This window comes from Dendropsophus ebraccatus, chromosome 14 (genome assembly GCF_027789765.1).
Source record: "Dendropsophus ebraccatus isolate aDenEbr1 chromosome 14, aDenEbr1.pat, whole genome shotgun sequence".
Lineage (NCBI taxonomy): Eukaryota > Metazoa > Chordata > Amphibia > Anura > Hylidae > Dendropsophus > Dendropsophus ebraccatus.
The window spans coordinates 12800009-12820299 of NC_091467.1; the positions used below are offsets into that span (position 1 = coordinate 12800009).

The 20291-nt window shown below is 42.6% G+C and overlaps 1 protein-coding gene across 3 annotated transcripts; it reads right to left on the reverse strand.

Moving 5' to 3' along the window:
- Positions 1 to 1848: 1848 nt before the first annotated feature.
- RBM39 (RNA binding motif protein 39) lies at positions 1849 to 20069 on the reverse strand. 3 transcript variants are annotated; one of them, XM_069953558.1, is made up of 18 exons: positions 19968 to 20069; positions 19740 to 19829; positions 15065 to 15125; positions 13362 to 13411; positions 11384 to 11572; positions 10259 to 10324; positions 9103 to 9153; positions 7997 to 8114; positions 7733 to 7885; positions 7252 to 7389; positions 7098 to 7163; positions 6807 to 7011; positions 6586 to 6663; positions 5823 to 5855; positions 4007 to 4154; positions 3579 to 3684; positions 2933 to 3011; positions 1849 to 2674 (listed from the first exon to the last, which is right to left on the reverse strand). In XM_069953558.1, exons 3-18 carry the CDS (start codon positions 15113 to 15115, stop codon positions 2574 to 2576), a joined length of 1632 nt encoding a protein of 543 aa, XP_069809659.1. In that variant the 5' UTR covers positions 15116 to 15125; positions 19740 to 19829; positions 19968 to 20069; the 3' UTR covers positions 1849 to 2573. The 3 variants fall into 3 exon arrangements, with proteins under 3 accessions (XP_069809659.1, XP_069809660.1, XP_069809658.1); XM_069953559.1 differs by adding an exon at positions 14665 to 14830 and having other exon boundaries at positions 19740 to 20036; XM_069953557.1 differs by having other exon boundaries at positions 19740 to 20036.
- Positions 20070 to 20291: the final 222 nt, after the last annotated feature.

Consider the following 20291-nt stretch of genomic DNA (forward strand, 5'->3'; position numbering starts at 1 on the left):
TATTAATGTAATCTTATATATATAAAATCTGACACAGAGGTGTCAACCAGCACCAAAAATGCTGGATCTGCAGACCAAGGGTTGCTGGAACATTATATGGAACATTGGCCATAATAAAACATGATGCAAGCCATTCTCATATATGTAATGGTGTAATAACCACTTCCACCAGTAGGTGGCAGGAGAGATGCATCAAGTGTCCCAAGCTGCTGGAATAGAAGGGTAGTGTGTGTGGTAGCTCCATCAGGAGACCGCACACACACACATGGCAGGGGGAGGGGGAAGCAGCATCCCTCAGTGCAGGCTCTGGAGAGAGCCAAAAGGGGGAATGCCACGGTCCGCGCTGCACCCGAAAAGGGGCGGGGCCTACCGGGAGGGGGCGGAGCATCTTACTGTGAAGGCTCCACGGAGAGCCACAGGTAAGATTAAGGTGGGATGCTGAGGCCCACCCGACTCCCGAAGGGGGCGGGGCCTGCCGGGAGGGGGCGGAGCATTCCAGTGCAGGCTCCACAGTTAAGAAAAAAGGCGCAATTCTCCGGGCCGCGCGGCACCCGGAAGGGGCGGGGCTTACCTGAGAAGGCGGGGCATCCCCAGAGCAGGCTCCAGTGAGAGCCAAACATAATGAGAGGTAATGAAGAGGGCCGCGCAGCGCCCGAAAAGGGGCGGGGCATATCAGGAGGGGGCGGAGGTAGCCCTGTGTGTACTCTGGAGAGCCACAATATAGGGAAAAAAGGGCAGGATGCCGCGGCACCCGGTAAGGGGCGGGGCTTAGGGAAAAGGGGCGGAGCATCCTTTAGTATGGTCTCTAGAGCCACATGAAAAGGAAAAGTGCGGGAAGCTGCGGCCTGCGCAGCACCCAGTCAGGGGAGGAACATCCCTCACAGTGGCACCCAGAGAGACACTAATAAAAATAAAATGGTGGAGAGGGCTGGCCTGCTACCGACTGAGGGGAGAGGAGTATCTGCCTGGGGAGGGCTGCAAGTGACTGGAGAGGGAGAGCTGCCTATGTGGAGTAAAATGGCGGCCTGGGAGGGAGGGCAGGGGGAATATACTCACCTATATAGGAGCACATACTCACCATTGTCGTCTTCAGCCGGTGGGTGCCTCACCTTAACGCGCCAAGCTTTGGGGGGCGAGGCGGGAAGGGGCTGTGCGGATACAGAGTCCGCAGAAAGGCGACCAGATAGTCAGACTGATCTGGGGCCCTGGTGTCACGTTGCCGGCCGGTGGCGACCGAGGGGTCACAGCCCATTTACATTTATGGTCTGTTCCCTGGTCGCATAGTGGGGGGATCAGGGTGAGTTTTAGATAACCCACCGTGCCCAAGAATCCATAGGACCTAGAAGGAAAAAAGAAAAACCAACTAACTAAACATAAAGGAAGAAACTGGTCTGGAGAACCCAGACCTGTGTCTGCCTCCTACTGACACTAAGCTAAACTGGTTTAGCTCAGTGCCTGTGGGCGGGTATATCCTGCTCAGGAGGAGTCACTTCCTTTGTTTCTCTTAGTGTCAGCGCCTCCTAGTGGCAGCAGCCTATACCCATGGTATCTGTGTCCCCCAATAAGACGCACGAGAAAACCTATTACAGAGTTTCTTAAAATTACTTGTACTACTGATATTTGTTTTCTGAAAAAGGACAGTTACGCTTTAAGCTCAATTCATTACAACTAAACTGAACTGCAAAACCCCAAATCCAACCAGACAAAGGTGATGCAGTTTCTGGAAGAAAGCTGCCATGTTTTTCTAAGCCTGTATAATCCCTTTATTTTTGCACATAGCTAACATTTACATGTTTCCATTTACCCCCTCATTGCAGTTATGGATTCGAATAAAACTTACACATACGATTTGTTTCAAAGGATTTTTATTTGAGAGCTTCTTTACAAAGATACTTGAAATATGAAAGTTGTTGGATAGAAATATTAAGCAGTCTTGTCAAACACACTAAATTAACAAAAAATAAAATTATTTTTAGAGCTCACAGAGCTTAAAGAGCAGGAGATTATATGCAACCAAACAAAACGTCCCTGCGTCCCCTGGCAGCCGTCCGACACAATAGCTGGGTCTTAAAGCATAACAATTCCTGCCTTGGAACACAGGTGAGATTTTGTTTGGTATAGAAGAAATACCAGAACTATGTACAAAATAAATTTCACAGATATATGAGACTTAAAAACTGCAGTTCTGCATTTCCCTGCTTTTCCTCATTTGCTAACTTCTTGAGAAACGTTAAGCACTAACTTCTTCCAACGTTTGTAACAGAGGTCCTGATTTTAACTCCCCCCACCCACCACACAAAACAGGTCAGGTTTTTTTTTTTTTATTTCTTCCATTTGCCTCTTTTCTTTTTGCTGTCCTTGTTATCTTGGACAGTAAGGCAGCACAGCAAATTAACAGGCTGAATGCTGGTTAGCCAATGCACTGCATTCATCCATTTTTAAGGTTTTTAGATTTGTACACAAAAAATTACATTACACCCATTCCTTTCCAACTTCAACTAAATAAAACAATCCCTACAACACTCTCTCGAAAAGTTATGTAAATCCTATGTACAAAATATTCTGAATCAGAATCATCGGCGAACGGGAAAGAGCAGCTGAGTAGATGTCATGGAATCTGGGAAGAGGCTGTGATAAGTAGGAAGAGGGACGTATGCAGCAGTGATCATCTTGCCTACAGGGTAGAAAAATAAAAATTTAAGTTAAAGTAATGTAAAGGTTTTGAGAAATAAATATATAAAATATATATAGCACTGCAACCTGGAGCAGTGCTGCTTTGCTTATCTACACACACACATATATATATATATATATATATATATATATATATATATATATATATATATATATATAATATATATATATATATATATATATATATTTTTTTTTATTATCATTTTATTTAATTTATTTATTTTTTATAGTAACTTACCAGCAAACCACCTTCCATGCAAAGCATTAACTGCTGCAATTGCAGCTGCAATGGTTGGACATTTAACATAAACATTACCCTGTAAAACAAAGAAAAGATTTTAAATGATAATGCAATCATCTTAAAGGTTAATTTTATTTAATATAAAGCTATTTGATAAGACACACAAAAAAAAAAAAAGGAAACGGCCGCAAGCTCCAGATATTCATGATTCACAGGTAATACTAGTTATACCATAAGGCAACAGATTAATCTCAATAGCAAGAAAGTGAAAACACTATCATTACATCACTGTACTAGATACCCATTCACACTAGAGGCCTATTGCCTATTTCAGTCACACCCATTGCACACAAGTCCATATCAAAGCATCCAGTCATGTAGGCTGTAAGTAGTCAAGTACAAGGTCACGTGGCAAAAGATCAGAACAGGACTACAAGTGCCATCTAACTTAAAAGCATTGCCTGATAAACATGATACATCTCCACTAACCCCTAAAGGATGCATCCAACTTTCATTTTTATGTTTTCGGTTTCCCTCCTTATGCTTCAAGTATAGGCAGTGCACTCTATGCAGTCGTAAAACACAGCCACTTATGGGGACAGATTCTCATTAGGGTCTAAAACCAGAACCTACAGAAACTTACCTGTGGTGAACTCTTGTCTACATAGATGTGAACGACTCCTCCATGTTTGTTGCATTCTTCAATTACATCATCTTTTATCTCCGTGTCCCAACCTGGCTCGTCTTCCCTAATTAAAAAAAAAAAAAAAAAGAAAGAAGTGTGAATGATACCATATAGGTTCACATCCAAACAAAGGCTTAAAAGACTTCTCTGTGAAATTGGTGAAAACTATTTTCAATTCTGGTAAAATGAAAGCTGAGCTGTGATTGGCTGCTGTATGCAGTTTTATAAGCCTAGCAGTTTTACCTAGGCAGTGTCCACACATTGCAGCCATGTTATTTTGCATAAAAGTCTCTTTAACACAATACAGAACTATATATTAGTGTAAAAATAGCTCAGTTTTATTGGACAATAATTAACAGGGCAAAAAAACAAAACAAATCACTTACGTTTGTGGGTTGAACATGTTTGACAGCTGGAAGCATTGTGTAGCAAGTGGCTGAGTGGTTGCTGGGGCTGGTAAAGTGGATGAGGATGATGATGCCGACGATGATGATGATGATGCCAGCGTGGTTATGGCGGCAGCAGCAGCAAGAGCTGTAAAGTACATAACACGTTATCGATCCCAGTCCTTTACAAAGAACATGCACATTTATTCACACTACAAAAAGACTAACAAGAACTTAACACCTACTTGATATGCAACATGCAAAAAAAAATAAAATCCAAAATTCTACAAAAAAAAAAAAAGCCAAACAGTCCAAGAAAAGAAAACAAACTGCACTATTATGCTTAACCCCTTATCCATAGAATAGGATTAGGTGACAAGACGGGGTGAAATGTGCTACTGTGCACTTCACCCAACCCAAAAAAAATTCTTAACTTTACTGTCTGTTTGATGTCAAAAGCTAGTGTGTCTGTCACTAAAAACTTGCAGTATCAGACATGTCAAGAGTTATTGATCACTGCTGAGACTCGCTCTGATCAGAAGATAGAACCAGGGAGAGATCGTAGCTGCACGTAGCACTCCATGGCTCACTGAGCTGTATGTCAATATTAGCAATTTAAGTCTATGAGAAAATATTTATGGAATGAGGGGCTGGGCGGCCAGAGGGTCTCGCTGCCACACTATCTTCTGATATGTCTCAGCAGTTAGGCCCACTGATCAATAACTAACTTGTCTGATGAAATGTAAAAGTTATTTTTGGTGACTGTCCATTTAAACATAGAAATATAGAAGATTGTCGGCAGAAAAAGTCTGCCCTTTTAGTATTTTCTTTATCATCATCTTAGGATAAATATATGTCTATCCCAGGCGTGTTTAAATTCTGTTATTGTTGATTTACCAACCACCTCTGCTGGAAGTTTGTTCCAGGTATCTACTACTCTTTCAGTAAAATAATATTTTCTCACATTGCTTCTGATCTTTCCTCCAACTAACCTCTTGTCCTCGAGCTCAGTTTTTTTTTTTTACTAAAAACAATTCCCTCCTGAAACTTATTTAGTCCTTTAACATACTTAAAGGTTTCAATCATGTCCCCCCTTTCCCTTCTTTCCTCCAGACTATACAGATTCAAATCTTTAAGTCTTTCCTGATATGGTTTATGCCTTACACCCTCCACCATTTTTGTAACCCGTCTTTGGACCCGTTCAATTAAAGTTAAAGGGGTATTCCGCTCAGATAATCATCCCCATCCTGAAAACAATTCATTCTATACTTACCTTTTCAGTCTCCTTCCCACAGTTCTGAACCTGCTGCTTTGTGCTAAAGACTCAAAACTGTGTGTAAGCTGTTCTCTCAGTCTACCCCACCTGCCTTTTGAGACTGCTCATGTAAACAGCTGTCTCTGCACTCTAATGCCAGGAGGGTTAGTCACAGTAAGGTTAAAAGCAATTTGACTTCATATTAACCCTTCAGGTATTACACAGTGCACACACTGCCAGGCAGGTATCTGGTAACATAAGCAGTCTCAGTGGTGGGGCGATGTGGAGAGAACAGCTCACACAGTTTTCTGTGTTTTCAACAAACAGCAGGCTCAGAACTGGCGGAATGAGACTGACAATTATGAAAGGAATTGTTAGTCGACAGGAGGGAGGGTGAATCGCTAAGTATTTTACCCAAGTTGAAAACCCCTAAATGTTAAATGAAAAGTTAAATGACAGTACTGCTTTAAAAAGGCATAATATAACTGTGCTGGCTTTATCATATATAATTGCAACCAAATATTACTAGACAAAGGGAAAACATTTTTAAAGAGAACAAACCTTCACTTTGTTGAGTAATTCTTGACTGAAGATCTGTATACAGAAAAATGAAAACTTTATTAGCCAACTTAAAAGACAAAAAAAAAATATTTGTGGAATTACAGTATACCTCAAGTAATATAGAACACTTAGTGCAGGAAAACCTAGTTTGTACTGTGTCTAAACAGCAAAAGTAGAGATAAGCGGATTTACAGTAGTGCTTCGTTCTTATTTGCATTCTGCTCATCAAGCTGCAGGCTTTAAAGGGGTTATCCAGCGCTACAAAAACATGGCCACTTTTCCCCCTACTGTTGTCTCCAGTTCAGGTGCGGTTTGCAATTAAGCTCCATTTACTTCAATAGAACAGAGTTTCAAAACCACACCAAAACTGGAGACAACAGTAGGGGGAAGTGGCCATGTTTTTGTAGTGCTGGATAACCCCGCTCCGCTTCATGCAGCTCCTCCTCGGGTGCTAGGCAGGACTGAATACAGGAGCTGCATGGAGCAAAGCAGACTTCAAAGCCCTCAGTCTAAAGAATTGAATGCAGATAGGAACAAAGTGACTTGCTTTGCTCCTATTGTAAATTTGCTCATCTCTAATCAAGAGCATCCTCTGTCCTGTCTTTAGTACTGGAGCCAGCACTGTATGACGCAGAATACATAAAGGAAACAGGAGCCCAAGAGAGCAGCACCTCTCCATTACTGAAAACACAAAATGCCCCCCCAAAAAACAGGCTACAGCCAGGCTGTGTAGCTCTTTTGAAAGTAAATGTCAATTTCATACCTGCAACAGCGCCAAAAGCCAAAGAGCCACTCATCTGCAATGCTTGCTGTGCAGCTGGAGGTATCTGCAGTCCAGTGCCTGCCAAGGAAAAAAAGATATTCATAAAGTTGTATATACATACTTTGTATACAAGTTCTTTTATAACCACTCTAATTATAGAGTAGCAAAAAGCAGAAAACCCCCAAAAACAGCAAAACAGTGAATTTCCTTATAATACCAACCTTCTGCAAGCCTTGCCATCAGCTGAAGTCTTCCAGTTGTACCAAGGTCTATTCCAGTTCTTTCAAGCTCATCACTATCCAAAAATGAACTGGCATTTGAAGCATCAGTACGCTCCGTTACGTGGCCAACCTTCATAGGACGCCCAGCCAGTTCAAATCCATTTAACTGCTCCAGAGCTTTTTTGGCACATTCAGAATCGGAGAACTAAAAATGATAAAGGAAAAACTATTAGCTAAACTGTATAGTCTATAACTCATTTTATTACCAACACTTGTAAATGCAACACTTACAGTAATAAAGCCATATCCCTTTGAGCGACCAGTTTCACTATCCATCATAAGCTGTATACTCTCAATCTAGAAAAAAAATATATATACAGATTAAGTTTGATAAAATAAAAGCCACAGCAAAAACCAGAGGATTTTCCTTTTTGCACACACTCACTCTGCCAAAGGGTTCAAAGATCCCACGCAGCATGTCTTCAGTTATGTTAAAATGCAAAGATCCAACATATAACCTCATTGGTCCTGCAGTGCCTTTCTGCAAATTATTGGCCATTGCAGCAGCTCTGTTCTTCTCTGCCTGTAAACAAAATGAAAGCACAAGCATTAGAATAGTTACCACAGTCAACTGATGTATGTTATAAGCGTGCACAGTACCCTGTGCACAAAGCGTTTAGGCCAATTATTTCTTTGAATTACTGCCAATTTTAGTGAGGACATAAATTAAACAGTTTCCTACATTCTATGGATTTCTTGCCCTAAAATGGCTTTGAATTTTCCAAACTATTAATGGTTTAACTTAAGGGATTGTTTGGTTAGGGGAATAGGGAAGCACTTTATGTTTGGAATCTTTTCAATAAAGAAAATCTTGTTAAAAAAAAAAAAAAGTTTAACTATAAAGTATGCATAAGCATGGTACTTACCTGAGAAGCCTGCACAATTATGGGGACTCCCAAGACCCTTTGTCCTGTTAAACCAATTGCTAGGGGTACAGAGCTAACATCAACAAACTCGACATAAGCTATCCCTTTAGAACGCCTGGAATTTCTGTCCGATATCATCCTCACATCACGAACCTAAGAAGCAAGGTAAGAAATTTTTCAAAATTTAAGTCAATGTATACAAAAAAGTCAATTTAAAAAAAACAAAAAAAAAAACAAACAAAAAAAAAAACACTGTTTCCTTACCTTGCCAACTGTTGAGAAAAATTCTTCTAGGTCTCTTGGACGGATCCTTGCTGCCAGCTGCATACAAAACACAGTGCGAGCATCTCTCTCTTCTGGTGTTAGATTATCAATTGGTCCTCTGAAAAAAGTAAAGGTAAAGGAGGAGAGATTAATACAGAAACCATTTAAAGGGAACCAATCACACACAAATTGGCCATAAAGATAAGGAAACGTGCTGGTACATCAGCCAGCACGCTTCCTAACCATCCCCCTGTCCCCTCCGTCCCATGAACATTCAGCCCGCAAAGTTAGTTTAATAGTGTCCCGCGCTGTATGCAAATTACCATGTAAGTAGTCAAGGTGGGCGGGCGGCTGGTCAAGTAGTCCCGGTGGGCGGGGGCTTCGTCATGTAGTCACAGGCTCCTGGGCCGCCTCCGGTGCTGTAATCACGCCCCTCCGGGCGTGTTGTAGAGCGGCTCCTGGTGACGTCACTCGGGGGGGCCGGCATTGCACGTCGGCCACGCCGACGTCTTTACTAAGCTGCGCATGCGCAGTGCAGCCTGAGGAGACGCTGCTGTACTGCACTTGCGCGGCGTAGTACAGCAGCGGCTTCACCCACTGTACTGCGCACGCGCAGCTTAGTAAAGACGTCGGCGCGGCCGACGTGCAATGCCGGCCCCCCCGAGTGACGTCACCAGGAGCCGCTTTACAACACGCCCGGAGGGGCGTGATTACAGCACCGGAGGCGGCCCAGGAGCCTGTGACTACATGACGAAGCCCCCGCCCACCGGGACTACTTGACCAGCCGCCCGCCCACCTTGACTACTTACATGGTAATTTGCATACAGCGCGGGACACTATTAAACTAACTTTGCGGGCTGAATGTTCATGGGACGGAGGGGACAGGGGGATGGTTAGGAAGCGTGCTGGCTGATGTACCAGCACGTTTCCTTACCTTTATGGCCAATTTGTGTGTGATTGGTTCCCTTTAACAGTTTGTGCAAATTATTTACAATCTTTGATCCATATCTCATTAAAAATAAATGCGTTATGTGTTCAGTGATTTAGTGTCAACTACTACAAGGAGATCTGAAAACGCTATTAGTGAGCTATATGATGGGACATACCTCACTGGGCTTTTCTCTCTCTTTTGTGGACTTCTGCTCTTTGAACGACGCCTTTAAGGAGAAAAAACATTTTTTTAACATGTTATCAATATGTCCAGTCAACTCTCCAATGTACTCCCCATGCAAGCAAGCAAACAGTTTTAGCAATTTGAACCAGACAGGGTAAAAAAAATTTACAATTTGGAACAGTTTATTTTAGCCATGGAGAATTATATAGTTTACTGGTACTTAATTTATTAGCAAAAGACAGAAATACAAAAATAATCAATTTGAAGTGTGCTTGCTTCTACTAAGGCGGCACATTCAGAGGGCTATATTGTTTTATATTTTAACAGTCTAATGACATGAACAAACATCACAGTCCTGCAGTTGGGCCTTGACTGTCTTGGTTCAGGTAATCAGACCTGTAGTTGCACAAGCACTTGGGGCTATATTGTTTCGAGAATCTCTTACCCACAGCAAATTGGGTCTAATGCTTACTAAATACACACAAGGCTGAAGTCAAAGAACACAAGATTTCATTTTTTTTCAGGAGTCAAACGCTATGCTGTTCCCACCAACAATCCTGATAAGAAATAGGCCTTATGCACACGTTCCGTAATTTACGGATCCGTATTTACGGATCTGAGTTAGTGCACATTGATGTCTATTGGGCTATTCACACTATCAGTAGCAGAAATGGATGAAAATCAATCCTGAAAAAAAAAAAGAAAAAAAGGACATGTCCTAGTACGGACCCTGATTTTTTTTTTTTACGGATCCTCACTGAAATCAATTTTTTACGGATTGTAACATGTTGGCATCCGTATTTCCGCAAAAAAAATACAGATGAAGTGCATTGAAAAGCATTAGAGTAGTAAAAATGGATTTTCGGAAATACGGATGTCCAATCCGTAATTTTTAGCGGGTTGTTTCAGGACCAGAAAAAATTACTGAACGTGTGCATAAGGCCATGGGCTGCAGCACAGCATTACTTCAATCCTGCAAAGTTGTTCCCCCAGCCACATGCTACACTAGGAATTTATAGAGTATCAATCACCCTTCTCTCCATCCATCCCTTACTTGGTTGAAATTGATGGGAGTGTACAGACTATGTAATTATGTAAGTGACCACCACTGATTCTCAGAATTTTTAATTTTAACAAATTGTGCTAACCTTAGCTTAACGTTGTGTGGTACTCCCATTTTGCCTCGCATGGAGCTGCCAAATTTCGGTCCAGAACTGTAAATGAAAATATACAGTTAATATCTGTAATACAAATTATTCTAAAATACAGTTAAAAATTTCTGAATGCATTCTCTCAACACCCACTTTGCATATAACAATTTTTTTGACTTAAAAAAAGTTTAGCTAAAAAGTCATATAGCCCACAGTTAAGGCGTCTAGACTGATTATCTTGCTACTCAACACAGCAAGAGATCTGTCCAGCCATTCATTGCTGCAAAGTCCTCTCTTCTCCTGCCCATCACCACATGCTATTGAGGTGTCACACAAATAATACCACAAGCGGTATAATAGAGCTGTGCGAGTGCACTTGGGTGTAGTAAAGCTCATTGAATTGAAAGATTGAGCCCTAGGTATAAATCCATCCATAGGACACTCCTGAAGACCTGTTACATATTGCACTTAAGAGACTATATGTAACCATACAGTTATGTTCTGCTAATCACGCCTTACACTCACCGCTTTATACAAAGGAACAGTGGTCAAATAAATTAATTAGCATGGTGGATGTAAAAGACTGACATTATGAAGTACACTGCTACGTCCAATAATAATGCAACCAGTCTCCCACTGACTGAAATGTTACTATTGTATTTGGTTAAGAACAGGTTAACTTAACTCCTTTGGGACTGGAAAAATTAGCATTTTCTTCTTTTCCTTCTCACAATCTTATGACCATAACGCTTTCCTTTTTCTCCATCTACAGAGCCATATTAGGGCTTTTTTGCTGAAAGAACTGTACCTTGTAATGAATATATCTATAGCTATATATCTAGATCTTTGTGATGGGGAGGTGTGTTGTTTCATTTATAGGTCTACGGAGCTGTTTGGGGGTTGAGACAGTGTTGATGCACCTATAGCAAAGAATCAATGCCAAAAGGAAGTGCACTTTAAACAGACCATGTGTGGTTCATAAATCTTTCAAGCACTTCATCCTTGGCAATAGTCTTCCAGCCAGTAACCAATGTTAGAAGAGTGTTGAAGTAAGAAAGTGTCTTGTTCTTGTATGCTTTCTGCATCAATGCGATGACATACTACACAAGCCTATATACATACTATGGACTTCGGTAACGGCCTCTGAACCGTCGCTCTTTGCTCCTTGACCGACTTCTCTTCCGTTCTTTACTGCGACTGCGTTTCCTTTCTCTGCTTTTACTTTTTTTCCTCTCCCTGCTGCGCTTCCTTTCCTTGCTCCTGCTACGCTTCTTTTCACGGCTACGACTCCGGCTTTTACTTTTCTTTCGCCTTAAAATTCAAACAATATTTTAGTAATAAAAAAACTTTAAATTTCAGACAAATGTGTTATTAGGGTTCATGATCACTTCATTGTAATAAAACCTGAAACAGTGTGCCATTTTCAGAGGGATATGCTCTGAGCCCTGCCAACCAGGCATTGGTGGGATATGCTGGTGTCTATGATAAAAGGGATTTTGATGAATTCTATTTAAACAGAACCCTTTTTTGGTTGGAAAGAAAATGCACCCACTGAGCAATATAAACTATTTTGCTTCCATTTCACTTTTCATACAAACTAATACAGTGCTAATGTTAGTCTATGGGACTATTCACAAGTGCAAACTTTAAAGTAAACCTCTCTCGATTTGCATGCAGCCTGCTGTTGCCAGAATATCAGAATACCATGGATATGTCCAGTGCGTGCTAATTCCCTGGGCATGGATAGATCCATAACAAAAAAAAAAAAAAAATCTGCTGGTGAGAAGTGACTGCATGCCGTTTGCAAAAGGGCTGCATCATGACAGGAATGCTTTAATCAGTTCAATAGATTGAAAAAACAAAGTAAATCTATGGAGGGAGAATAAAATATGGGCATTTCCCTATGTAACCCCTATGGGTGATCTGTATTGCAGCTAGGTTTGAAAATAGGCTATTTTCTAGGCAGGAAAATAAACTATCAGTATTTATGTCACAAACACTGATGCAATCCCGATAAAATAATTGATATCTGGCAAACAGCAAGCAAAACGTGCACTAGAACAAGGATACCCAGGTCCAATGTTTCAGCAAAAATATTGTAAGATATGAAAGCGAATTTTATAATGAGATAAAAGATCAGTAAAAAATTCCATTGAGCCTTCACCAATCTATCGTCAATGACGTTAAAAGTCAGAAGTCTGCACACAGTAGGGAAGATCAGTCATGGTGGCTCAGTTGCCCCTAGCAACCAGTCAGATTCCACCTCTCATTCCTCAGACTCATTGGAAAATAAAGGTGGAATCTGATTGGTTGCTAGGGGCAACTGAGCCGGTTTCACTTTACACCATGTTTGATAGATCTCTCCCCCCCCCTCCCCCCCCCCCCCCCCCCCAAGATGTTCTCTCCAGGCTCTGTGTTGTGAGATGGACAGTCACATGTAAGCCAATAGGGATGTCCAGGCTGGGGAGAGGAGCATCTGGCAGCACAGTTGTCTCCCCACTGGTTGCCCTGATCGGTCATGGTCTGAACATTCAGACCTTGTCCAATCAAAACGTGACATGTCAAAAGTTTTTGTTTCTAATGACAGGTAGACGCTAAAGGGGTATTCCAGTTTTTCTTAGAATGTAGTGCCAAGGTAAGGAATAATAGAAATAAATGTAATACTTACCAAGCCCTAGTTCCCCCCACAACCCCAATTCATCTCCGTTCAGCCCCACAGTTTGTCATCTTCCTGCTTCTGAGACGAGCAAGGACCTGCTTGCTTAGCCAACCCCAGGCTGAGATCACCACTGCAGCCAGTCACTGGCAGAGCAGGAAGGTCCTGCTCCAAACTGGTGTCACAAGCATGAACGTAAGATTGGTAGGCTGGATAGAGCTGAACAGAAGCTGCAAGAGACCGGGCCTGTTCAAGTCCTGTTTTGAAGACGTGTGTACCACAACAAGTCCACCACGTCTGTGCATCATCTTAGAAGGCCATTCAGATATATAATAAGCGAGATGCTGCTAAGAGTTCATTCAAAACTACACTGGATAATATGCAAAGGATTAGTAAGGTATTAGAACAGCAACAAAAGACCAAATATGAAACAGTGGCACCTACTTCTTGCTGCGCTCCTCATGTCCATTGGCACTGTTCAGTTTGTTCTCGTCCTAAGCAGGGTTGATAGAAGAACATCATGAGGGCGAAGAGGAAATAATTCAACAGGGGCAAAGGGTAAAGGGGATTGGAATGAGAGAATAAAAAAAAAATTTAATGACTAAATAACTAAAAAATAAAAATCTTGTGTGTGCGGCTAAAAAAAAGAAATATACATGGTAACTTGTTTTAAAAGCTCCACTACAATGTCAATAGAAGTCTATAAAAGCTACAAATATCTAGTGCAATTTGGTTTAGTTTTCTATACTTTTCATGTAGTAGAGCATCCTGTGACTGTAAATGCTGGAGTTTTGTCTACATGTGGAAAGTTGTATTGATTTAAACACTGGTCCTTAGGGTCAGTACCAAGGCTATCGTTTGCCTAAGCCCAAAGTGGCCACGCTAGCAGCAACCACTATCCATTTCCAGTGACCGATGCCATTCCTTTGATCTTCGCCCATTTTCGTTGGTGGGTTGGGACTGTAAGAGCTTGATGCCACCTCTGTCACACATCTCGCCCTGAAGCAAACAGGGATTCACACTGCTTTAGTAACGTCGACTCCCAAGAAAAATCAGCAAATTATGTACCTGTCAAACCTAAACATTTCCCTATGAACACGGAAATATCCGTATTTAATAAAGGCTCAGGGAGCCATTGCATTATGCCCAGTATCTTCATTATGAGGGGGTAACTGCCAATACATAAAGAAGCTTATTAAAAAGTGATGTGGTTAAAGTACCACAATCCAAACACAGGCATTTCAATGCATAGCCTACAACATCACCTCAGTCATACTGAGCTTTTCTATGCTTTTTCTGCATGCAAATTACAGGTTAACGGCCCAAACATGGTGAGGATCAGTAGATCTGCATTTCCAAAACAGGAAGTTTGCATTATGGCTACAAAGTAACATATGCACCAAAAAGAGTACACGAAACCAGTGTTACAAAATGTTGCTGAACTTAAAGGTACAGTACAGCACAATAGCCATCAGGTCATTTAATAAGGGATAAAATACAAAAATAAAAAAAAGATTTAGAGGGAGATCCAAGAATCTGGCCATGTTTCTTTATTCAAAGGCTGGATGCTTCCCATGTCAAACTTTCCACCAGTTTTGTTTCCACTTTTAGTAATTAAAAAAAAAATATATAAAAATGACAAAATATATTGAAATTTGCAGATTAGAATCTGCTTGAACTGCCCTGATCTTTGGTGAAAGTGGATATTCTTGGAACCCCATTTCTTTCCCAAAACCACTCTATTCACCTTGTTGCTAAGCCAAACCGAAGCTCGGCAGTTCATAGGCAAGTCTTTTTACCTAGGGGACCACGGTACAGCGATACGTCACTCAATTACTACCTTATGATTGACAGTTCACACTGGAATCAAAGGTGAATTCATGGGAGTAGAGGTGATATATCGTTAGGCAAGTCTACAAAAAGAGATAGATGGGCATTTATTTATCACGCTGAAGTCAAACTACTGCACAAAATCATCACATTCACAGAAAATATTTACTTTTCAAGTTATGTAACATCTCCAAGGGATAAGTCACCAACGCTCCAGGGGGGTTAGTTAACATTTTTGCAGTAGTTTCAAGTAATAACTAAGGTTGAAAAAAAAAACAAAAAAAAAAAAAAAACACCATGTGACAGATCTTTCTCACCTTCCGGTAGGGCGCTTCCAGCATTGCTTCTATATCAATGTCATCAGCCATTTTGGTTTATCTAAAAAGAAAAGAAAAGATAAAAATGTAAACTGAGAAACTGATGAAAAACCAAAAACAGGAGCAAACTATTATTCAACAGCAATATATATATGTATATGTTATATTTAATTTTTTTTACTCCCATTTGTAACATTTGTATAACAGTCTCATCTGTATGGGGAAAGTGACTTCCAGTCCACATTATAAACTGGTGTTGAGCCACCACACAGGGAATGCAGGCAAGGGGCTCATTTGAGATGGGATGGTAATGAGAAGATAGGCAGCCACATAAGAATGATCAGTGCTGCTAGTTACCAGCAGAGTAAAAGAAAACAATCCCTGGAATGTTTCTTTGAAGGGGAAGTCCGGCAATTTAAAAAAAAACAATGTCAGCTGGCAGGAGGGAACAGAATAAGGCTAGGTTCACACTGCGTTTTCAGCATCCGTTTAACGCATCCGTTTTTTGCAAAAAACGCATGAAAAACGGATTGCAAAAAACGGATTCATTTGTGTGCATCCGTTTTTCCATTGACTTCCATTATAAAAAAAAACGGATCCGTTTTTTTGGCGGACCAAAACGGACCAAAAAACGTTGCTGACCCTATTTTTTGTGGACGTTAAAAAAAACGGATCCGTTAAACGGATGCTGAAAACGCAGTGTGAACCTAGCCTAACCAAGCACTATTTACCTCTTCCCGTGTCCGTGAAGCACTGCCCCACTGGCTCCCGGACCCCCGCCAGAAGACATCCTTACCCTGAATTGTGACAACGTGATGAGTCGGGCTAAGGGTACTATTACACGTAACGATAATCGGCCCGATTCGGCCGATTATCGCTCCATGTAATAAATACAACGATCAGCCGATGTCAACGATCGGCTGATTGTTGATATAGGTTTGGACCTATTTTCCTCCGGCGCCGACCGGGCACCACTACGTGTAATAGCGGTGCGCGGCAGTCGACTGACGATATACATTATTTATGTACATTCCAGGGCTGCTGCTGCGGTCTTCTCCCCGGGTCCTGCGCTCTAGCTTCAGAGTGGATTGTCAGCTGACAGGCCGCCCGGCTAATCACAGGCCTCAGTGGTCCCAGCCTGTGATTGACAGGCCACTCTGAAGCTAGAACGTGCGGGACCCGTGGAGAAGACCACCGCAGCAGCAGCCCTGGAACATGGATAGGTATTGTATATAGTTAAGCAAGGGCTGCAAGGACATCTGGCGCTGGACAGGGACGGGTGAGTAATGGTGGTCATTATGCTACCTCCCAAACTAGTGCAGACTTCTTTAAAATGGTATTCCCAACTCAACCACCAACTGGCCAGTAGGGGTCCGACAACAAGAAATGTTCAGAAGCCCCATAGAGAATGCCCAAAGCACTGGCCCTGTACTAATCAGGGAGACCTTTGTTGTGGTCATTCCCTATCCAATGCACACGGAGATAACTTTTTAAATAAGGAATACTCCATGTTGTATAAATGCTACATATGACTAGAGATCAGGAATAATGCATTACAACATAAGGCTTTCTGACGTAATCTTCCAGCACAGAAAGTTATTTATCTTGTGGTTCACAGCAATTTTATTGTGCAAATATTTCACAATTCACAAGTGTTACACATCACTTCCCCTGCTGACAAATGCAGAAGGGGGGGGGGGGTTACAGATTTATTTTTAACCAATTTTATTTTTTTTAGTTTAGTTCTTCCAGAAAACAACAAGGGTATTGTGTGTCCCAGAAGACAATGCTACCTTACAGAAACCTCTGCGGAGACTAAACACATTGTTACTACTCGTTTTGCAAACATGAGTTTTCGTCTTGCAGGCAAGTGACTCACAAAGGGCAGGCATCTCATTTCCATATGTGTATTCCTTGTCCCAGGGATGGGGAACCTTCAGCCCTCCAGCTGTTGCAGAACTACAATTCCCATCATGTCTTGGCAACCAAAGCAAAGCCTAAAGACATCCCTACCCTATCCAATGACTAGAGAGATAATATTTGGAGTTGGGAATACCCGGTGTTGTACAACTGCTAGATTGCTGTAAACCATTCCTCCTGATCTGAATTCATACAAAAAGTTCTACTCCAGAAAAACAATGTTTCTTTGTCAAATGAGGGAAATACTTTGGTTTAGTTTTGGTGTTTAGTGGGCTACAATATAACACCACAAGCGGATTGTGTCGGGATGTAGACATGTCTGAACACTGCCGGGTACTTCACAGCAAATTTGACTAAACAAACATGGCTGCCTTCAACAGTAGCACACCTGTCCACAGATTATGACGGACACCACAGCTCAGCCTTGTGCTGCATTTCCCACATGCCCCCATATGGTCGTCAATTGTCAGTCCCAGCAACACTGCTGTTATTGTGACCGCATGAGGCCTGGGTTTCTGCATCATGCTGTGACCGCAATATAGGAATGCAGCCTAACCCCAATTAATTTAAAGGGGTTTTCCAGGAATTCGTCATTGATGCTGGCTACCTTCAAGCTAGGCTATGAGTGTTATTTGTGGTTACTTTTACTTAATTCTTCTTATTTTGCACATTGTGACCCCTATAGGGTTATGACCTTCGGCAGAACTTACAGAGGGAATACAGCCCCCTTCACTGATCTGTGCCTGCACCTCAGTGATCACATGACTGCCGAGATGGAAGAAGGAAGCCTTGTGGCGGAGCTGTGTACACAGTGCTAAGTATACAGCCATCCGTAATAAACTGTCTGCCCTCTCTGTGGGGGGTGGGATCCGCCTGTGTCTCCCCTCCTGCGGCTGCAGACTCTGCCAGCACACACCGTAACCACCCTGCAGAATCACACATGGATCAGCTATATATATATATATATCAGTCTTCCAGCAATCCACAAGTTATCTATATAACAAAAATATCCAAGTCCTGCAAACAGATGTCTCGGCTGTAATTTTCCACTACAAGTTAACGCTCTCTCCACATAGTGCACGCTCCAAGTTTTAGACGTCAGTAATATTTTCTAAGCTGACATATGCTCCGCTGTACTTTGACCTTGCTATCTCTTCCAGCAAGCAAGCTTACAAATCGCCCTTGGAACTTTACATCCAGGGCCCTCATAGTTGCACTACAGCAGATAGTTTTGCAGCAATGGCCTTGCTTTATGTCACACACTAAAGGTCCTATTACACTGAGCGATTTTTAACGATAATCACAAACGAGATTGTTTATCATTAACCATATTACACAGAACAATAATAGTTACAATAGTCACTATGATTGTTTATTCCTTCTGATCCCAGAAAAGCAATGGACAATGTGCAATTACACTAAACGATTAGTGGAAAAAAGCGGAACTTGAGCAAACGAACGTGGAATTACAGTGAACGATTATTTTAGGTTCAGATCTAAATAAACGATCAACATCCGAACGATTTTTCGATTGCATCCTGCAATTACACAAAACGATTTTTCGCACGATAATCGCCCTGAGTAATAGGGCCGTAAGTCTAGAAATCACTTTTACAACCTTGTAGACTGTAAGGTTATTCACTGTACTTTTATGCCCCAAAACATTCCCATCTCAAGTAGTCACGGGAAGAAAAAAAAACCTGCAAATAAAGTGCATTGCACGCGCCCTGCTAGCACTCTTGGCTTCATGGGGCGTCTGAGAATTAACACATGGCAAAGTTTGTAAGGGTGAAGCATTGGCCATGGGTGTATTTCAAGATAGTGGGGTCCCAGCAGTCTGCCCACTGCTGATCAGCTGGTTACTCCCTATCCCAGGAGGTAGGAACCTTGGCTTTCCAGCTGTTACCAAACTAACTTCCATCATGCCTGAACAGCCAAAGTTTTAGCTTTGGCTGTCCATGCATGATGGGAGTTGTAGTTTTGCAACAGCTGGAGGGCCGAAGGTTCCCTACGCTATGAATAAGGGGGTCCAAGTGGATCAGCAGAAAAGTACATGTGCAGACGCTCCAGCCCCTTATACCTTGGGACTGCCCAGGGTAGCTGGTATCCTGGCCATATTCAGCAGACGGGCATATGTTTAACCTCAATTGCATTCATTGGGGTCAGATGATCAGATGTATGTACCCTATGGCTAGGTGGTAAATTATGATGGCATTACCCCTTTAACTCACAATACTGAACTAATATCAACAAAAACTACAAGGACAGCAAGTAATCAGCTCAGTGTTCACCAACCTGTTGCAGAACAACATCTCCCAGCATGCCCCTGTAGCCAGTTCACTCCATTAGCTGCTCACAATCAGGGAAGGGGGCATTAGGGCAATGCAGTGATGGCCACAGTATGGAGACCAATATAGAGGAAGGTTCATAACCATATGGAAGTTACATAATCTAGCTAGTCACGTGACACCACATACAGAATACATGGGATGAGGTAGAAAACCCCTCATAGAGAAGTCTATATGGCAGCATAGGGGGCAGAGCAATGTCATATGGCAAAGACACGTGCTGAGGCGCAAGCATATGGCAGCTGCGGGGTCACCCGTCCTCACATGGAGGGGCTCTGTGAGGTGAAGCACAGACCGCAGACAGACGCCATCACTGACAAGACATGGCGGACACACAAAAACACACACACTAGAGACAGACACGGACCCGACTCCACCTGAGGAAGAGCAGCGAGCGAGCGACTTACCTGAGGCGCGCCCCCGGGAGGCTTCTCGGGCTGACCGCTACTGCTAGGCCTCAGGGCCTTGTTTGTGCTGAGAAAGAAATGGCGCTGAATCTACAAAGAGAACAGGGCGTCGTTACTGGCGACCAACGCGTGTAACAGAGGACGGAGAGGAGACACAGGAGGAGGGGAGGCCGCAGCCGGGAGTACACAGCGATACTGGGGAGGGTGACGGGCCGTGTAATGGCAAACCTGCGACTCCCCGAAATGGCGGCGGCCAGGCTCCTTACACCAGCACGGGGTTTCCAGGAAGACCAACCAGGGGCGGCGTGACGACACCAGCGGGGCGGGGCCGGCAGGAGAGGCTCTTCGTCAGCAGCAGGGTTGTGGGCGGGGCGTAGTTTTCCCGCCTCTGGGCGCGTGAGGCGCGGCATGCGGAAGTGGAGGGAGGTCTGGCTGTGTGTGGAGTTGCTATGGATACTCACCAGTCAGTGCTGTGGGAAAGCTTGATGCCTATTATGTCAAGTGTCGCTTTTTTGTTATGTGGTATATATTGGTCTGCACTGCAGTGTTTTT

Bases quoted from the DNA above. Each gene is read 5' to 3' on its own strand.
- RBM39 (XM_069953558.1), bottom strand. From the start codon at position 15,115: ATGGCTGATGACATTGATATAGAAGCAATGCTGGAAGCGCCCTACCGG. The intron at 10,325-11,383 runs GTATGTATATAG...TTTCATTTACAG, and splicing joins GGCCGTTACCGAAGTCCATA to TTCTGGACCGAAATTTGGCA. The intron at 7,886-7,996 runs GTAAGGAAACAG...CTTGCTTCTTAG, and splicing joins TTTTCTCAACAGTTGGCAAG to GTTCGTGATGTGAGGATGAT.